Raw genomic sequence first — 18593 nt, 5'->3', positions numbered from 1 at the left:
AATTTCCGATAAGGAAAATGAAGAAGAGAAAATAATTCGTAAACTTTTTGACAATTGAAGTGATCAAAAAACTTGATAAACCAAAAGATTTGATCAACCCAACCTAGTTACGATTTGAAGTTATCAACTTATTTTGAATCATGTTGGATTCAAGCAACCGTGTGTGATGAAATGATATGTGCTATAATTTCATCGCATCGACTAAGATGAAAAGGTTGTATATTTTTTCCTACCTACCTCCCGTGAACTGAGCTATTATTAAATTGGCTAATATTTTTAACCAAAATAGGAATTTTTTTTTTTCGAAAGGTACACAGTCTATAATTTTAAATTTTAAAATTTATTAAATAAGATAAAATTTTAGGAATATTTAAAAAAAAAAAAAAAAATTACACGGTCTATAATGAGCGAAAAAGAAAATTATATGAATTTTCAATTTTTTTCCTTTTAGATTTTATTTGATATAAATTTACTTTTTTTCGTATATTAACAAGTGCTTCCGTAGCATAGTGGTAGTGCGTTCGCTTCGTAAGCGAAAGGTCGCGAGTTCGATCCTCGCCGGGAGCTTTTTTTTATCCTTCTTTTTTTTCTGCTTTTCCAAAGATTTCTTTGCTTTTCGGTTCATTCATTTTATATTGATTTTCTATTAAATAACAATATATCGATACTTTGTAAACAAAATAAAAAAAATTTAATCTTTATTTAAAATAATAAGATATGAATAATTTATCTTAATATAATTTCTTATAATTATTTCCATATTTCTTAAATTAAATATATATATATATATATATATATATATATATATATATATATATATTGAGTTCTTTAACTAAATTCTAAAAACAAACAACTTTTTAACTTTTTTTTTTTCTATTAAAATTTGAAAATATTTACAAACAATGGATAATAAACAAAATGTCATTTTTTTATAATCTGATTTGAATTTTAATTCCAACACGAAAATAAATATTTCTAAGATATATAAGCTTAATTTAAAAAATTTAAATAACTATCAAATAAATTAAAATTCATACTTTAAACAACGATTAAAATATTTTTAAAATTTGAGAGACGTCTTAAACACATGTTCGGTCCGTTTGAGAGTTAATTTGTAACTTTCTGAATTTTGATCGTGATTAAAAATAACTAAATCCAAAAATAAATAAATATCTTAATAAAACCAAATTATAAACATGCAAAAAAAAAAAAAAAAAAAAAGTTATCATATTTGGAAAGTTAATACATACTTGTCTGTGTTAAATCTAATAATTAAAGCTTATGTAATTTTTTCTTCGAGCCAGTAATTTATTTTTACGTTTTTAATCAAAATTCATCACTTGTTTATCCAAATTATTTATTAGATATAGAAAAAAAAAACAATATTTTTTTCAAATACAATAAATAGAGTAAAACTTAAATTTACTACGATAAATTGTAGATTTGGTCTCTGTAAACAAAAAATAGTCTATATTATTTTAAACATTAAAATTATTTTTCATGGTTTATTAAAATTCACATAAATAGTATCGAGAATATTTTATCGAACCATAAAAGCTATTTATTGAATAAGAGAATAAAAGAAACCTTTTCTCCAGGCAGGTTCTACCTCGCTCGGGTTAAGAGAATAGAAGAAACTTCTAACTTCTTCAAGCAGACTCTACCTGGTTCGGGGGGACATAACTTAGTTCAACGGGCTTTGCTCTTATGATTGGGTCGTTGCGATCATCGTAATGAAAAAGAGGATCGAAATATGGCGTAGATAAACTGTAGTAAAAGAAAATTAAAAGTAATTTATTATTTTAGAAAGAAAATAAAAAGGAATATTTGGGATATCTAATTATTTTCCGACAGAACGGCGTGCTTTAGTATCGGCGAATTGGCAAGGAACAGCCGAGCCGTCGCATTCAACAACTTGATGATTGACACGCCATAAAGCATTTCAAAACCTTGCCCATCTCGACACGTGTCCTTTCATTCAGCATCATTTGCGGGCCCCACTCCCTCCAACTGGCCAATTTAAAAATTCAAAAAAAGAAAAAAAAAAAAAAAAAAAAAACACCCCCTGCAACTTGCCTCACGTGGGCCCCTGTTTCCCGGGCTCTCCTCGCCGATTCTACGCTCCATTACTCGTTGACTTGTGGGGTATCTCATTTGACCGCGTTTCGGAGTTAAAAACGTTATCCACGTTGTCTACGGGAGAGACGCAGAGAGATTGCCGAGGAGAAACCAAACACCGTTTCCATTCCCAAATCCATAAGCCCACGTGTCGAATAGCCAAGACTTTTTAATTTGACCAATACGTGGCAAATTCAGATTAGCCGTTACATTTCCGACACGTGTCTCGAGCGGAAATTTATTTTGATAGGCACGCCAAAAGACACAAAAGCGGAGGTTTAAAAAAAAAAGAGGAATTTTCTTTGTGTCAGATCTCGCCACGTGTCGAATTACCACAACTTAGGATGCCACTTGTCTCCTGCAGGCATTTTTCTACCCTGGAGGGTATTTTCGGTATTTCACAATTATTTTTCCGCTCTCTTTCTTAATTGTTTTTTCCTTCTTCCTTCTTCCTTCTTCTTTCTCTGTTCAACTTTGTCGGAGTTCTTTTACAATACTGTTCATTTGATTTTTCCCCAATTTTTTTTTTTAGGAACAATTTCTAGGAGATTCAAAAGCGTTTACTTCTTTCCCTTGTTTTTAATCTTTAATTTACGTGGGAATGTGATCTGAGATTATATTTTGATGTGTTCTATGTGTTCTTGAGTATTTTTGTTGACCCATTTGTTTTTTGTTCATCATCTTGCTCTGTTCTTGATGGGTTTTGCTGGAGGAGATCGTGATGGGTCATAAACATTTTGATTTCCTCTGTTTTGAAGTGAAAAATGGGCGAAGCAAACGAAGCAGGAAGTAGAGGATTGGAGAGGGTTCCTCTGCAAATCGAGAAGTACCCAACAGATCTGTTGCAGAGATTTTTGTGTAGCGATTCACGTGAGGCTAAACTTGGGGGTTTTAATAAAGAAGATGAAGAAGAAGCAGGGGAGATTGAGCTCAATCTTGGGCTTTCACTTGGGGGTCGATTTGGGGTTGATAAAAATTCCAAGCTTATTCGGTCGTCGTCGGTTGTCGGGACGATACCGCTTTTGAGAGACGACGAGGGCTCTATTCCGGCGGCGGTGTCTTACCCGGCGCTGATTCGGACGGCGTCTCTTCCGCCGGAGACGGAGGAGGAGTGGAGGAAGAGGAAGGCGTTGCAGACATTGAGGCGAATGGAGGCGAAGAGGAGGCGGTTTGAGAAACAGAAGAGTAAGGATGGTATTGGGATTGAAGAAGAGAGGCGGGGAATTGATGGTCTTACTGTATTGAATTTGCGAGAGAAAAGGCCTTGTGCTGGTGTGTCGACGGTGGTGCCACCGTTTGGGTTGCCTACATGGGCTGCAACCGCCCGTCATGTTGGTGGAACTCTGGATGGTGGTGGCGGTGGTGGCGGCGGTGGCGGTGGCGGTGGCTTACCGGTTGTCCGACAGCCCGCGTCGCAGTGTTCCGCTGAATCGCAGGGTGGAAGCTCGGGAATGTCGGAATTGGACAGCAAACACATCCAAGGTAGCTCATTCTTCACCTTCTAATGTCATATGGTATTAACATAATTTTATCAGAGCGTATAGCCATAGTTCATGATAGCTTGCAATTAGTAATCTGAAAAGTACTCTTAGATCATAGTCATACACAAAACAAAGCACATCCTGTGATATAAACTGGCAAATATCATGGCTGATTGAAGCTATCATTTCATCTTGGATCGCTCGGTCTATGAGATTGCGAGCGGAAACGTCGAACGAAACACTGTTAGATTTCTGAACATCCCTTGCATCAGTGATTGGTATCAGCATTACGATTAATCGAAATGCTTGTTGTACGCCCGAGTTCATGTATGGCGTATTGGAACTGTCTGGAAATTGTTTCGTATAAAACCATGTTCAGTTTTTGCTGTTCGTTTTCTCCTGTAATGGCCCAGGTCCACCGATATTGTCCTCTTTGTGCTTCCCTTTTCGGGCTTCCTCTCAAGGTTTCTAAAACGTGTCTGCTAGGGAGAAGTTTTCACACCCTTATAAAGGGTGTTTCGTTCACCTCCCCAACCGACGTGGGATATCACAAACCATCTGTTGATTCCTTAAGCTAGAGCTTCTTGTTTCATTCTTCTACTCCGTTTCGACGGTCGGTTTTCAACCGAGATGAAAATGAAGGGATAAGAAGTCTTCATTAGAGAGCTATTTGCATAATTTGTTCATCATCTTGCAGGAACAAGCAATTACGGTGAAGCGAGAAGCTCGTCACAAGAACGAGGCAATCCCGAGGCTGCAGGTTCGATAGGATCGAATAAGGCGTGTGAGAACCCATCGGGCAGTTCGAAAGCAGAAACAAGAAACCCGAGCGAGAACCGGGGAAGAGAAACGGGAACGACGTCGATGGAAGACATGCCATGTGTGTTCACAATAGGGGATGGGCCTGGTGGGAGAAGGGTGGAAGGGATACTTTACAAGTATGGGAAAGGGGAGGAAGTGAGGATTATGTGTGTATGCCATGGGAAGTTTCTGTCACCGGCGGAGTTTGTGAAGCATGCTGGTGGGAAGAATGTGGCTCATCCGCTAAGACACATAGTTGTCAATCCCAATTCTGGCCCTTCTTTGTGAACCCCATCAAATAGGAAACTTGGAGATATCCTTTGTTTTTAAGGTTCTTACCTTGTAGAGTGAGTTATGTCTTGAAAGAGATTTTTAAAACGGAGATTTTATTGATCGTATTTTCACGAGTTACGATGATCGCCAAACCATGGAATTCTTGTCAACATAATTGTCGATTTTTTCATAGGTTGTCGATAAGAGCATTGCTCGTGGAGGGAGATGAGTCACTTTGTAACTTAGTGATTTTTAAAAAAGAAGATACAACATTAATATTCTATCTCGTTTGCCTCTCGTTGTTGCTCTTTTCTTCTCCCTTTTTACTAGGTCTAAAAGCTTCTCCAAACATTGTGGGAGAGTTTTGAGTCTTTCGATAGGTCGATGTAGAATCAACAAGTGTCAAAGGATGGAATTCTTGTCAATATAGTTGTCAATCTTTTCATAGGTTGTTGATAAGAGCATCGCTCATGGAGGGAGACAGGTCATTTTGTAACTTAGTGATTTAGCAAAAAGAAGATACAACATCAATATTCTATCCCATTGCCTCTCGTCGTTACTTTTTTCTCCCCTTTTTGCTAGGGTCCAAAAGCTTCTCGAAACATTATGGGAGAGTTTTGAGTCTCTCGATAGGTTGATATAGAATCAACAGGAAGCTTGTGTACAACTCTTTGAACGTGTATTGATTTTCACTTAAACCATGCACAAAATACCATATTGAATTGAGCGATAAAACCTGCCAATTTGATACTACTAATGGAACAACGCTTATCTAGAATGCAAATCGTACATTAAACGTACGGTTTCAAACTTGTAATGAAATCGAATCAAATAGACATACTAATATGGTTGATTGGTAAGAGAACAGATATGAAGTAGAAGAGGCTACGACTTAATGTTAATGTTATTGCCTACCAAATAGTGATTAAATAACTAAAGCTGCAAAGTATGATATTGTCTGAACCCTTGAGGATTCAGTTTGCAGGAGGGTAACATGTTACATTTATGACTCACTCTCTTTCTAAACACCTATGTCAAGGGAAGATTCAACGACAGTGTCTTTTCAACAACAACGACAAATATGATAAGAAGGATAATAATGACAGCAACCATGAAAACGACAACATCGACGAAAATGACAACATCGACGAAAATGACAACAACGACGAAAACGACAACTAAAGCAGCTGCATGAGAAACTAGAACATGAACAACAGTTCCATCCGCTGCAAGAACGTGACCAAAAACTCCATTGGCAACAAGAAGAACATGAACAGCAATCCCGTTGGCAACAAGAAGAACATGAACAGCAATCCCATTTGCGACATGAACATGAAGAGCAACCCCATTTGCAACAAGAGCATGAAGAGCAGCCCCATTTGCAACAAGAACATGAAGGGCAGCCCCATTTGCAACAAGAAGATGAAGAGCAGCCCCATTTGCAACAAGAAGATGAAGAGCAGCCCCATTTGCAACAAGAAGATGAAGAGCAGCCCCATTTGCAACAAGAAGATGAAGAGCAACCCCATTTGCAACAAGAAGATGAACAGCAACTCCATTTGCGACAAGAACATGAACAGAAACTCCATTTGCGACAAGAACATGAACAGAAACTCAATTTGCAACAAGAACATGAACAGAAAGTCCATTTGCAGATAGAAGAACATGAACAGCAACTCGGCCATTTGCAAATAGAAGAATATGAACAGCAACTCCATTTGCAACAAGAAGAACATGAACAGCAGGGAAGTCGAGACGTCGCTGTTGATTTTAAAGAGACAGCAGTGCTTTGAGTATTTTGATGCTTCTTTTTAGCATCCACAGCCACAGATCCACCCTGCACCTCCTCATCGGCCAAACTGCAGATATTGGATAATGGTTAATTCGATGCTTATACATACTTTCTTTTGACCATAGTAACGAAGTTGCCAGATAATTCTGATCTGACAAAGAAACATCGACCTCATAGAATTGGTAAAGATAAACAAAATGCTCTATACGAAATTCACGAAGAAAAAGTTAAGGATGTGAAAGAAAAGGTACTTATTGGACGCATTTTACATTGTTAATATGGTGAGATCCCACACCAGTTGGAGAGGACAACGAAACACCCTTTATAAGGGCGTGGAAAAACCTTGAGAGGAAGTTCGAAAGTGAAAGCCCAAAGAGGACAATATTTGCTAGTGGTAGGCTTAAGCCGTTACATCAATAACATGATGGAGGGGAGGGATTTGAACTTCTAACCTTTTGGTTTAGGGTATAATGATTCAATCAATTAAGCTAACAACAAATATAACAACGAAAACCATAAGAATGATGTTTTAGCAAATAGAGAGAGCAAAGACTTACATGGGGAAAGCGAAGGAATTTGAGCTGCTTTGGCTTCCACCGGAGCGGCAAGATTTGCTAGAGGAATTCCATGATACCGCAGGAGTAGGCTCGCTTCTTACACTAAGATCTTCGGCAACCGAAGACCCTTTGTCCTTAATGTCATATTCTGTGGTATCTGCCATTGTAGGCTCCTCTTCGAGTTCAACACTCGCCACTTCAGTTTCTCTCGATGTGGTAACTACAGGTGGTGGTTTAAACACAAACAACTCGCCTGATTTTGTTAACTCGCTAGACTTCTGCGAATCACTCAACATCAACATATGATCTCTAGAGAAACTATTGTTTCCGACATTAATGCTAAACAAGGACTCATTTGAACCAATACTCCATTCCAATTGGCTGATTGATCTACTTGTTTGGAAAACTGCAGATGGGATTCTAAATGGATCATATGGTTCATTTCCTCCCACACGATCCATCGTCTGAAGAGGAGGGGATTGAGTTGGAGACAGAACATCTCCACCGGACTTGGGGGTAATATCAAAAACTTGGGATGGAGAAGCGGGACCTTGAGAACTGCAACTCTCCTCTGATTTGGAAGAATATACGCTGGAAACATCGCTCTCATCATCCTTAAATTCAACCGGGTAGAGACCACGATCGGGATTTCCCAAACAAATCGTGCCTGCTTCAGATCGTATAACATTTGCGTCAATTTGAACGATACTTGGCAATTCCAACAAATTTAAAGGCGATGAGAACCCTTCCCTAGGAGTACCTTCAGGACGAACACTACCACTAAAATCTACCCGTCGCTGTTGTTCTGCTGTTGAACGCGAACTTCTTTCACTTCTACCCGTCGCTGCCATGCGTTCTTTAAACGCCTAATTTTCTGGCCTTCTTCAATACTTTCTAGTTACTTCAATCTTTCTTCTCCTACTTCCACAAATACAACCTCAATCAGTCTCTAACTGTGAGTTTCTTTGGCTTCCAAGAACTATTTCCACGAATCATGCAGCTTTTGCTCCTTTTAACAATTTAATAACTATATAGTTCGAGAATATTGATCTTTCAATATGCTGTTCTTCATTACAATGTTAAGAAAACAACAGAATATACGCTGAATCAATCCATTAACCAGCTACCACAAACGTCAGGGGCGAAGAAATATATCCAATTTCAGCAACTGAAGAGGTAATGATGAAACTCACTTAGATCGGAAAATGCATGAAACGACCCTCGCATTCCGATTAACTCCGAGACCTAACCACTACCACTGAATCTCGCCGGAAGCGGCACTGGCGATATGCGGCTCCAGTATCTCAACGCAGGGCAAAATCCTCGAAGTTCATGGATATTAAGCCTGAGTTCAATTAAAAATCAACTTCAATAACCAGTCGAACAAAGCTCGAGGGAAAAGCAGAAGAACACAGCGAAAGATTGGTACCGTAAATACGTGAAAATCAGATCTCAAAAATGCAGAAATCGCATTCCAACTTTTGTTGTCTTTCATTCGAAGGAGAAAATGAAAAGGAAACAAGAAAGAACAGCAAAATCATATTGGAAAAGACAAAGAAGCAGAGATTAGGGTTTGGGAGAGGGGGGAGAATGCCAAAGATGGAAGGCGCTGCGATAGTCTCGCGGCATTCAGTTTGCATTAGCAACGAACAACAGCTGCGTTTCGCGCCTAACATTAACAGCTTCCATCGGCTGGGCCCACTAACGATGAGTTGTACGATTGTACGGACCCTTGTTCACTCTAGCTGGAATGCCACGTCATTATGTTTTATTCCACAAAAGTCAACTCATTGTTTCTATTTTTCTATTGTTCAAAATCAAACAGATCGGTCAACTCCCATGGGTAAATTAGGTCAAAACTCCCATGGGTAAATTTGGTCAAAGTCCGCGTAAGCCAACTGTAATTCACATATATTTTATTAATATAAATATATAAAATAAATTAGAACCTATTCTAATCCTTTGAGAAAACGTTTTTAGTCGATACAGACACATTTATTATACCGTATGTATATATATATATATATTATAATGCAATAATTTTGTGAGGTAAGAAAATTCGAACCTTTGATATTTTTATGTATAATATATGCTTTAATAAGTTAAGCTATGTTTAATTATAATATTATTTATAGCAAAAATATTTATCATATTTGCAAATCTACCCCAAAAAATTTGGATTTTTCAAATTAAAAAAAAAAATCATATATATATATATATATATATATATATATATATATATATATATATATATATTTTATGATTATTATTATTCCAATTTTACCCTCCTCGTTTTTAGACATCAAATGATATTTGATTTACTACTAAAATACATGTTAAATGAATTTCGATATACTAATGATGTATTTGATTTATTTTTACAATGCCCGTTGAGGGTATTATGAATTTAGATGTCAAATGATTCCAATTTAAAATGATGAAATATCTCGGTACAAGAGTATAACTACGAGATAGATGTGAATATATTCCCGATCAAGAGGTTCCAATCCCCATATCTTGACATGGTGAACTCAAGTGAGATTTCACGTCGGTTGAAGATGAGAACTAAACATTTCTTATAAGGGTGTGAAAACTTATCCTTAGAAGACAACGGTTTAAAATCGTGAGGCTAACAGTAATACATAACCGGTCAAAGCGAACAATATTTGCTAGCAGTGAGCTTGAACTGCTACAAATCCATAACCCTTTTGAAACTCGAGCATTTATCTCTTACATCGATCATCTTAATATACCAATAGGAATATGTTCAACAAGCTACCTGAGTTGAAAGTAACATAGAAAATCTAATCACTGCTGAGCCATTCATGTTTCAGCTATTCGTTCAATCTGCATCATGATATCACCTTCTCACATGCAGAGTATCAGTTGTGGCTCAGTTGAGATGGATTGATATCAACCAAAAATTTGAACCATGTCCCCGTGTCTTTCGACTCTCGAAAAGTCACAGGTTTTCGTGTCGACATTCCTCGAATAACTGTCCTTTTACAATGGAATTCACTCTGCAGATACTGTTTTCCTCCGATATACAAGAAGCTTCAATGCTCGATGATCGAAATCCCGACAGAGCATCAATGGAAAATAGCCTATCAAGAACTTTTGTGACGTTTATCGCAGGTTTAGTTTCCCGAATTCGAGCGGAACCCGAAGCTCGTGGCTGGAAACTTTAGAAATAAGGCATTCAGATCAGATAAGTTTCAAATCTCAAGCATTCAAACCAACCCAGTTCTTGAAATCAATAAGTGATTGCATTTTCCTGTGGTTCCTCCTCCTCAATTTTGCCACTTTGAGTTTCTTATGAGTCTCCATGAATGCTTGCTTATATTTCCACTTATCGACGAAGGTCTTCGTATCCTTAGTTTTTTCGACAACTTGCATCACGGCGTCGAAGAAACCTCCCTTGACCAAAGCATACAAGAACGCGTCAACCAAGTTGCTATCGAGTTTGAAACCTCTCTCCCCATTTGCAGTAATCTTCCACTTAAGTTCATTCCACAGCATCAAAACACAGAAATATCTCTCTCCCGACACATAGCCATTAATTAGAGACAAGAACGTTTGTTCGTTCGGTTCAAACTGCAGAAACTTCATTCTTCGAAACGTTCTTCTCGCATCCTCGAGCCTTCCAGCTTTGCAAAAGGCATGTATAATAGAGTTCCAATCATGAGTTCCAACTTCAACGAGAGGATCCTCGACAACTTCGTCTAAGAAGGCAGCCATCAACTCAGGCCTATGGCTCTCCATTAAGCCAGTCATAATAGTTAGATAGCTAGCGTTCGTGTTGGATTTTCTCGTTTCCCTCATTTTCCTGAACAAAGCGAAAGCCGACTGAAAATCTTGATTCGACATCGATGCTTCTATAAGAGCATCAAAAGTTTCTGCATCCAACTGTAGCCCGGAACTGCTAACATCCATGATTAATTGGGTGGCTTCAGCTGTTCGACGCTCCTTCTGGTACGCCTTCAGGATTGGCATATAGACTCCAAGGCCTACAGAAACTCCCTGGGAATTGATTTCTTTCAGAATGGCATGCACATTATCTAACCATCCAATATTAACACAAGCATTAATGATACCGAATCCGATCGATCCATCGACGTCCGTTGAAGATTCTAAATTCTGAGCATCAACAATCAATGAAGATAATTCCTTCAGATTTCCACTCTGAACAAAAGCCTTAACCACTTCCAAATACGTTTTTTCCTCAAATCTTACATGTTCTCCACATTCATCTTTCAAACCATCCAACATAGTCTTCGAAACAGCAGCTAAGTCGCCCGAATTAACGTATCCACTTACCAAATTATTAAAGAACAGACTCTTAGATGCAAAACCAAAACTTCCCATCAAACGTTTTAACTCGATTATCTTCTGTTCAAGCCCCTTCAATGCATACAAATAAGCAAGAGCACCAAAAGTCACTTCGTCAGGTCGAACATTCAAAAGCGACATCGTTTCAACGACGTGCTCAGCATCCGTTACAGATTCAAGCTCATGGCAACACCCCTCAAGTGCTGCATTACACGCATTGAGATCTGGTTTCATAGAATCTAACCTCTCATTTAAAACAATCCTACAAATCTCTTCAAACACTCTTAAAAAGGGAATCAAACTACCACTCTGCCTGCAAATACTAACAAGTTCATTGCCCCAGAATTCAAAAGGCACAAAACATCGATTCTTCAACATGCATTTAATCAAAGAAACAGCAGGGGCAGCAGTGTTGGCACATTTCATAGAAGCTAATAGGGTTTTGACAGATCCAAAATCCAATAATTCGGGTTTCTTTTCAATAACAAACACCGCAGATGCAAAGGCTCTTTTCAGATTATGAACGTCCCCGATTGAGGATAAGTGGGCAATAAGTGAATTAGTGAGAGACTTACATGGGAAAACGGAGCTTTTCGTGAGCAGTTTGAAGGATTTCCATGCCTCGTCAGTGTCGCTGGTGAGAAGGGAGTTGTGGAGCGTCGTTTCTACGGCGGCGACACGGTCTGTAGTCAAAATTTGAGGAGTTTGATTCTGACGGAGGTCGGTGGATTCTTGAGATGGCGAAAATGGTGCTCGCTTTGGGGCGAAGAGGGAGGGTTGGAGGAAGGAGTAGAGCGATGAGACTTCTGGTGTAGAAGAAAACAACCTGCGAGGAATCGAACACACAGCTCTTTTCCACATTCTTCAATCGATCGCTGCTCTGATTTTGCTACAGCCGATTGAATCGTGTCTGCGAAATGTTTTTTAAGTATGAATCATCTCTAAGAAAGCCCTTGCTTTCCAAATCATAGTTTTTTTTTTTTTTTTTTTTTTTTTTTTTAATAATTAAATTAATAAAAATATATTTAAATTTTTTAAAACTCGTTAAATAGTATTAATGAAAAATTTGATAGTTGAAAGCTTAAAATAAAATAAAAAAGATTTTTTTTTAAAGGTTTTTAAAAGTTAAAAGAGATATTTGTCAAATAAATATTTGATATCACTTGTCCCATCGTACTCTTAAGAATATGAGATAGTGAATAAGTCAGTTATGAGATATTATTCTAACCCAAGGACAGTTATGAGATATCTTGAGAGTATGAGATAGTGAATAGTTATGAGATATACTCTTGAGAGTACGAGATAGTGAATAAGTCAGTCATATTCTGATTGAGATTGTGAATATTCTGATTGAGAATAAGAGATATACTCTTGAGAGTATGAGATAGTGAATAAGTCAACCCAACCAATAAGTCAGTTATAGTCGACCCCCAAGAATAAGTCAGTTATGAGATATTATGAGATATTCCGATTGAATAAGTCAACCCAATGAGCACATATGTTGAAAAAATATGTTTTAAAAAATGCGAGTAAGGAAATACGTTGAAAATAATTTGAATGAAAATAATATTATAAGCTAGGAGCGAGTAGACAACACCACACTTTAATACCATATGATCCACGTAGATAATTCAAAATTAATAGTAAAAATATTTTTCAAATTTTTTTTTTTTAGAGTGGAAGAATATTATTGAAGCTTTGGAAATAATTTTTAAACACAAAATGAAAGGCATCACACCAATTTAATCATATCATAGAAACGTCAAAATTGTATCATAAATACAAGTCTTTTACACTTCTATGATACTCAAGAAAACCAATTCCTTTTCTAATGAACTGTGTATACATAAAACTTCCACAACAGCATTACATTATTTACATTTGGAACAACTGTGATTACCTTCTACAACTGATTCAAACCACACCTTTGCTGTCACGATGCTCGCCCTCGAGTTCATTTCGTTTTCGTTTGATATGGTATCCAAAGCAATAGCTGTTTTTTCAGTTTGTCGATCCCTAATTATAAGGGCGTTCGCCATGGACTGAGTTAAAAAAGATGTACTTTTTCACTGTTCTATAGATTTTGCAACTTTACTTTCCTTTCGATGTCCCGCCGAAGCCATTAGTACCACAACAGCCACTGCAAACATAACCAACATGCTCACGAGCAAAGAATATGTTTTCTTCGATGATCTACGATATTCTCCAAATAGAAGGATTGCCCAAAACGTGCTCACGAGTGGGAGTGCCTGCAACGACCATTTGAGATTGAAAGGACAAGAACAATGATCAGATATTTATCCAATGTTATCTAATATTGCTATGATCATATTTGTTAGAAACCACAACTCTTCGTAGTGGTATGATAATGTCCACTATAATCATCTCCTTAATTAGCCAATATGGGACTTCCTCCCAACAATCCTCCACTCGAACAAAGTACACCATAGAGTCTCCTCTGAGGCCTATGTAACCCTCGAATAGTCTCCATTTAATCGATACTCGACTCCTTTCGAACAAAATACACTATTTGTTCAACACTTAGTCACTTTTGACTACACCTTCGACACTAGCAACTTCTTTGTTCAACACTTGAGGATTCTATTGACATGACTAAGTTAAAGGCATGACTCTGATACCATGTTAGGAACCACAACTCTTCACAATAGTATGATATTGTTCACTTTGAGTATACGCTCTCATGACTTCACTTGTGGTTTTCCCAAAAGGACTCAGACCATGGGAGACGTATTCCTTACTTATAAACCTATGATCATTTCCTTAATTAGCTAAGGTGGAACTTCCTCCAAGATATTAAGGATCAGTTCAGATAAATAAATCAAGATATTGCAATTACAGAGGGGGGAAAAGCTGACCTGCACAGCATCTGCTGCTGCATAACCAGCAGCTTGACCTCCCATGAACTGCAGACCATTGCCAAACCCACACAAGAATCCAGCCAACAAGGCCCATCCTCTACCGTTCCAGTCATTCAGATACGCCTTGAATGTTGTTTTGGGTAAGTTCAGTATAGGTTGGTAAAGGAAGATAATGTTAAGAGTGACACCCAACACAAAACACGAGACCGAGAAGTAGAAAAATGCGGTGTAGACAGCCAAGTGGGGGACGCCTTCCTTAAGAGCGTGCCATTGATCGTTTGTGGCCAAATTGAATGCCGGTGAGAAGAGAGAAAAGCAAGCACCAGCAAAGAAAGTTAAGGACAGTCCAATCAATGTGCTCTTCCCAAACACCTGCAAAAGTGCCATTCTAGCCACTGAATGCATACAGAATACAAGAGGAAGAGAAGCAATGGCCTAACAAGCCTATATTATTTGCAATGGTATCACCCACCTTAATGGATCTTCTATTCTCAAGTTCAACCAAATAGTTTGCACTCCCAACTTTTGCCTTTTGTGAAAGATAATCGGAACTTTCCAAGTCTGTTAATTCAACTATACATGTCAGAATTCAGAACAAAAAACAGTGGTAGATCATAGCTACAAAAGATTTACCCTTGCCTGAAAATGAAGGGACATCAGTTGTCCTGCAAAATTTAGTCGATCAACATTATGAACAAAAGAACAAAACTCGAACAGAATCCACAATTCATAGCCAAAATACAGAAACACATTCAAATTTGGATTTGATAGCCAGCCAGGCAAACAGTGTGATGTGAATTCATAAGATCAAAACAATGAAAGATCTTCCAAGTACATAAACACCAGTAGAGAGTGCAAAAAAAAAAAAAAAACCATACTTCAACCCTTTTACTGCATCCGCTGGCAAACTTTGCAGTTTTGCTTTGTTATCAGCTGCGTTGGATGAGTGAACAGCAGAGCCAAGACATACCGCAATCAAAAAGCAAGCAACACCGGGGAAAAGTACCTCAGCTCTATTAATTTTGTCATCAAGAAAGTAGTTCACGGTTGAACCTTTTAAGAAAATATTCAAGCCCCAGAAGGGGTGTCCCATCAGATTTCAGATATATGTATTTAAGAGTTTTGGTTCACCTGAAAGATATGCAAAGACAAATAGATTAAGAAATCAAGTGGAGTAAAGATACAGACCTATAACAACTGTTATACTTGCAGTGATCACTTCTGTAACTGATAAACCAACAAAAGCAAAAGCATACTGAGTAGAAAGATTCCCCAGACTCAGTACTATACCACCCGCCATTGCAAACATGACAGAAGCCCAATTATCCTGCACACAACATCAATCAACAATAACCAAGAAAGCATTCCTAAAAAGTGTTATAAAAGTGAGACAAGGTCGATTTGGAATCACTAATCAACTTTTTTTCTACAACTACTTTTGAGTATTTTCAAAATCATTTTTTGTGAGATCCCGATCCCACCTCGGTTGGAGAGGGAAACGAAGCATTTTTTATAAATGTGTGGAAACCTCTCCCTAGTTGATGCGTTTTAAAACTTTGAGTGGAAGCCCGAAAGAGCAGGCCTAAAGAGGACAATATCTGCTACCGGTGGACTTGGGCTATTACAAATGGAACCAGAGCCAGACACCGAGCGGTGTGCCAACGAAGATGCTGGGCCCTCAAGGGGGTGGATTGTGAGATCTCATATCGGTTGGAGAGGGGAACAAAGCATTTGGGTGTGAAAACATCTCCCTAGTAAACATGTTTTAAAACCGTGAGGTTGACGGCGATATGTAACGGGAAACCTCTCCCTAGTAGACGAGTTTTAAAACGTGAGGTTGATGGCGATATGTAACGGAAAACCTCTCCCTAGTAGACATGTTTTAAAACCGTAAGACTAATGACAATACGTAACAGGCTAAAGCGGACAATTCTTAATTACTAGTAGTACTTTTAACTCGTTGATAGTATCACCACTCCAAGAGTTATATCAAACTTACCCCTCTGATCACCACAGGATCTAGAGGCCAGTTCTTAGTTACTAAAAGATGATAAAATTAGTGCCAAAAGATGCCTAGTGATATGGCTGGTGATTTGCCAAAGATCTTAGATATGGAACTGAACAAACGAAGATGAATGAAACAACACAAGTAAATAAACGAAAGCAACCTGATAAAGTTGTTGCCTAAAGTTCGGATGATCATATGAGCTCTCTCCAATCTCCCCAAGAGTTAAAGCAATGATCAAAGCAGCCAAAAAGTTCGTAATGGAGTAATCGAGGTAAGTATGTTGAGGAAGACGCCCCCGTCGTTCCAGGAGAGTCAAGATCGCTGGCCATGTTCCCAAAAAGAAAAGCGCAAACAGCATACATGCTATAGCACCTTCTTTGCTCTCCACCATATACATTTTCAACCTCCAAGAATACGAAAAATCCACCCTAGAGATAAAAACAAACTGCACAGACATCTCACCGAGTTAAATCGGAGTCTCAAAACCAAATAAACTCATAAAAGTAAGATCGAATCAATAATATGAGATCGATCATCGAAGCAATTCCATGTTTAAGGTCAAATTTCAAAGAACAGAGAAACGGATAACGAATGAACCAATCGATCGAAGAAAACTGAATCAAATCACTAATACATTTCTAAAGTTGGGGGAAATGGATTAAAAGAAGCCACAGAGTCGTTACAGATCCATTGCTTCACTGTAAATGAAAGCTCGTAGACGTGGCTAGAAACTAGAATCTGAAAGGATGATTCTACTGAATGCGATTACTTTACCTGATGTGATGAACGATGATGACGAAACTCTGCAACTCTCGTCCAATCAAACTTTCAAAATTCCACACGAAATCGAAAGATTCCTTCCCCGTTTTAAATTGAAGCTTTTCATTTCAACTGTGCTGAATTTATGCTAGTTTTTCCGCTGAGTTGCACTGAGATTCCAGCCCAAACTAATCGATGATAAATTCCATAATTAGATGAGGACAACGAATGTTTTAATTTGATTGATTCTTAGAAAATTTCAATCAAAATTTCTGTTTTTTTTTTTTTTTTTTTTTTTTTTTTTCTTGGACGCACCGCTAACAGTGCAACTGTTCCAACATATTGGTATGTTTTGTTTACCGATGGAAAAGGTGCCGTTTATAAATTTTAATATAATAACCATTAATTAAATAAGGACATTTTTTTTTTCATTTAATATAATCAATGTTATATTTTTTAAAGAGACTAAATTAATAAAAATATCATTAATTTTAATAATATTATTGAATTTCTAAAAAGAAATATCCAAAAACCTCTCTAAATTTTCAAGAGTTTTATTAATATTCTTAATTTTTTTTTTAATTTCAAAAGTTCACTTAAATTTTTTTAAAAAAATCAAAAATAGGTTTAAATTAAAAAAAAAAGTTTTACAATTAAACACGTTTTAAAAATACTCGTAAACTTTAAAAAATAATATTAAAAAGTTTGAAAATAATCTATGAGGTATTGACAGTCCATATATTAAAAATAAATTAAAATTCTTTTTTTTTTTATAAAAGTAAAATATATTAATACTAATTTTAAAATTTGAAGGGTATTAACGAAACTTTGAAAATTTAATGATATCGAAACACTATATTAAAAGTTATAACTATGTCTTTAAAATAAAATATTAACCGTCGGTATTTTTTAGATTTTTTTAAGTTAAAAATATTATTAAAACTTTTAAAAATTAATTTAAAAAAAATAAAATACAAAGTATGATTTTTTTTAATTATTAATTTATCCTATATTATTCGAGAGAAAAATTCAATTTGTACTATATTAACAAGTGTTTTTTTTTTTTTTTTTTTTTTTAATGTTTTTAGTATTTCTCTATTTTTCTTTATTTTATAAAGAAATAATCAAGCAATAATTTGTTGGATACTTTATTTGGATTTTAAAATATAATAAGTTTTTTTATAGAATTTTTTAATTGATTTTAAAAAATAATTATTAAATCATTAATTAATGGAGTGTCAAAATTAATTGGAATTGATATTGTCATTTACTGATTTTTGCCCACAAACAATTAATATGCCTTTTTTTTCTTTAATTTTAGTGATATTTTGGGTTTTAATTATTTGTCTTGTAATTTTGGTTAAATATAATTAAGATATGATAAATTTTGACAGACAAAATTATTGAACATACTTCAATAATAATTAATATATACCATAATATATATATATATATATATTTGAAATTTGTGTTTTGGGCTTTCCAACTTAGAGATCTTGGAATTGAAGTTATTGATGTTATGACAACTTTTGTTTTGTCAATTTCTATCCTCTATCCTCCAATAATATATATATATATATATATATATATATATAT

General features: G+C 36.5%; 4 protein-coding genes and 1 non-coding gene across 8 annotated transcripts; 2 read left to right on the top strand and 3 right to left on the bottom strand.

Annotated features, from left to right (window-relative positions):
- The first annotated feature begins 495 nt into the window (after positions 1-495).
- Positions 496-567, top strand: TRNAT-CGU (transfer RNA threonine (anticodon CGU)). The gene has a single exon. It is a non-coding gene; the product is annotated as a tRNA-Thr (tRNA).
- Positions 568-2574: 2007 nt separating this feature from the next.
- AFP1 (ABI five binding protein) lies at positions 2575-4971 on the top strand. Its single transcript, XM_023685419.2, has 2 exons — positions 2575-3600; positions 4297-4971. Exons 1-2 carry the CDS (start codon positions 2883-2885, stop codon positions 4686-4688), a joined length of 1110 nt encoding a protein of 369 aa, XP_023541187.2. The 5' UTR covers positions 2575-2882; the 3' UTR covers positions 4689-4971.
- A 594-nt stretch (positions 4972-5565) lies between these two features.
- On the bottom strand, positions 5566-8905 carry LOC147790964 (uncharacterized). The gene is made up of 3 exons (XM_087127207.1): positions 8452-8905; positions 7023-8367; positions 5566-6532 (listed from the first exon to the last, which is right to left on the bottom strand). Exons 2-3 carry the CDS (start codon positions 7871-7873, stop codon positions 5737-5739), a joined length of 1647 nt encoding a protein of 548 aa, XP_086983333.1. The 5' UTR covers positions 7874-8367; positions 8452-8905; the 3' UTR covers positions 5566-5736.
- Positions 8906-9698: 793 nt separating this feature from the next.
- On the bottom strand, positions 9699-12273 carry LOC111801333 (Pentatricopeptide repeat (PPR) superfamily protein). 2 transcript variants are annotated; one of them, XM_087126727.1, is made up of 2 exons: positions 11927-12273; positions 9699-11575 (listed from the first exon to the last, which is right to left on the bottom strand). In XM_087126727.1, the coding sequence occupies exons 1-2, from the start codon at positions 12210-12212 to the stop codon at positions 10245-10247; spliced, it is 1617 nt and encodes a 538-aa protein (XP_086982853.1). In that variant the 5' UTR covers positions 12213-12273; the 3' UTR covers positions 9699-10244. The 2 variants fall into 2 exon arrangements, with proteins under 2 accessions (XP_086982853.1, XP_023541058.2); XM_023685290.2 differs by having other exon boundaries at positions 9699-12273.
- An 803-nt stretch (positions 12274-13076) lies between these two features.
- On the bottom strand, positions 13077-17230 carry LOC111801830 (ureide permease 1). 3 transcript variants are annotated; one of them, XM_023686011.2, is made up of 8 exons: positions 17013-17230; positions 16399-16683; positions 15419-15557; positions 15109-15283; positions 14864-14895; positions 14703-14791; positions 14228-14602; positions 13077-13600 (listed from the first exon to the last, which is right to left on the bottom strand). In XM_023686011.2, the coding sequence occupies exons 2-8, from the start codon at positions 16633-16635 to the stop codon at positions 13418-13420; spliced, it is 1230 nt and encodes a 409-aa protein (XP_023541779.2). In that variant the 5' UTR covers positions 16636-16683; positions 17013-17230; the 3' UTR covers positions 13077-13417. The 3 variants fall into 3 exon arrangements, with proteins under 3 accessions (XP_023541779.2, XP_023541778.2, XP_023541777.2); XM_023686010.2 differs by lacking the exon at positions 17013-17230 and having other exon boundaries at positions 14870-14895; positions 16399-16986; XM_023686009.2 differs by lacking the exon at positions 17013-17230 and having other exon boundaries at positions 16399-16985.
- Positions 17231-18593: the final 1363 nt, after the last annotated feature.

Source organism: Cucurbita pepo, chromosome 9 (assembly GCF_057944985.1).
Source record: "Cucurbita pepo subsp. pepo isolate OVF chromosome 9, ASM5794498v1, whole genome shotgun sequence".
Lineage (NCBI taxonomy): Eukaryota > Viridiplantae > Streptophyta > Magnoliopsida > Cucurbitales > Cucurbitaceae > Cucurbita > Cucurbita pepo.
Note: the sequence above shows the minus strand (reverse complement) of the source record. Positions and strands in the feature narration are given on the sequence as shown.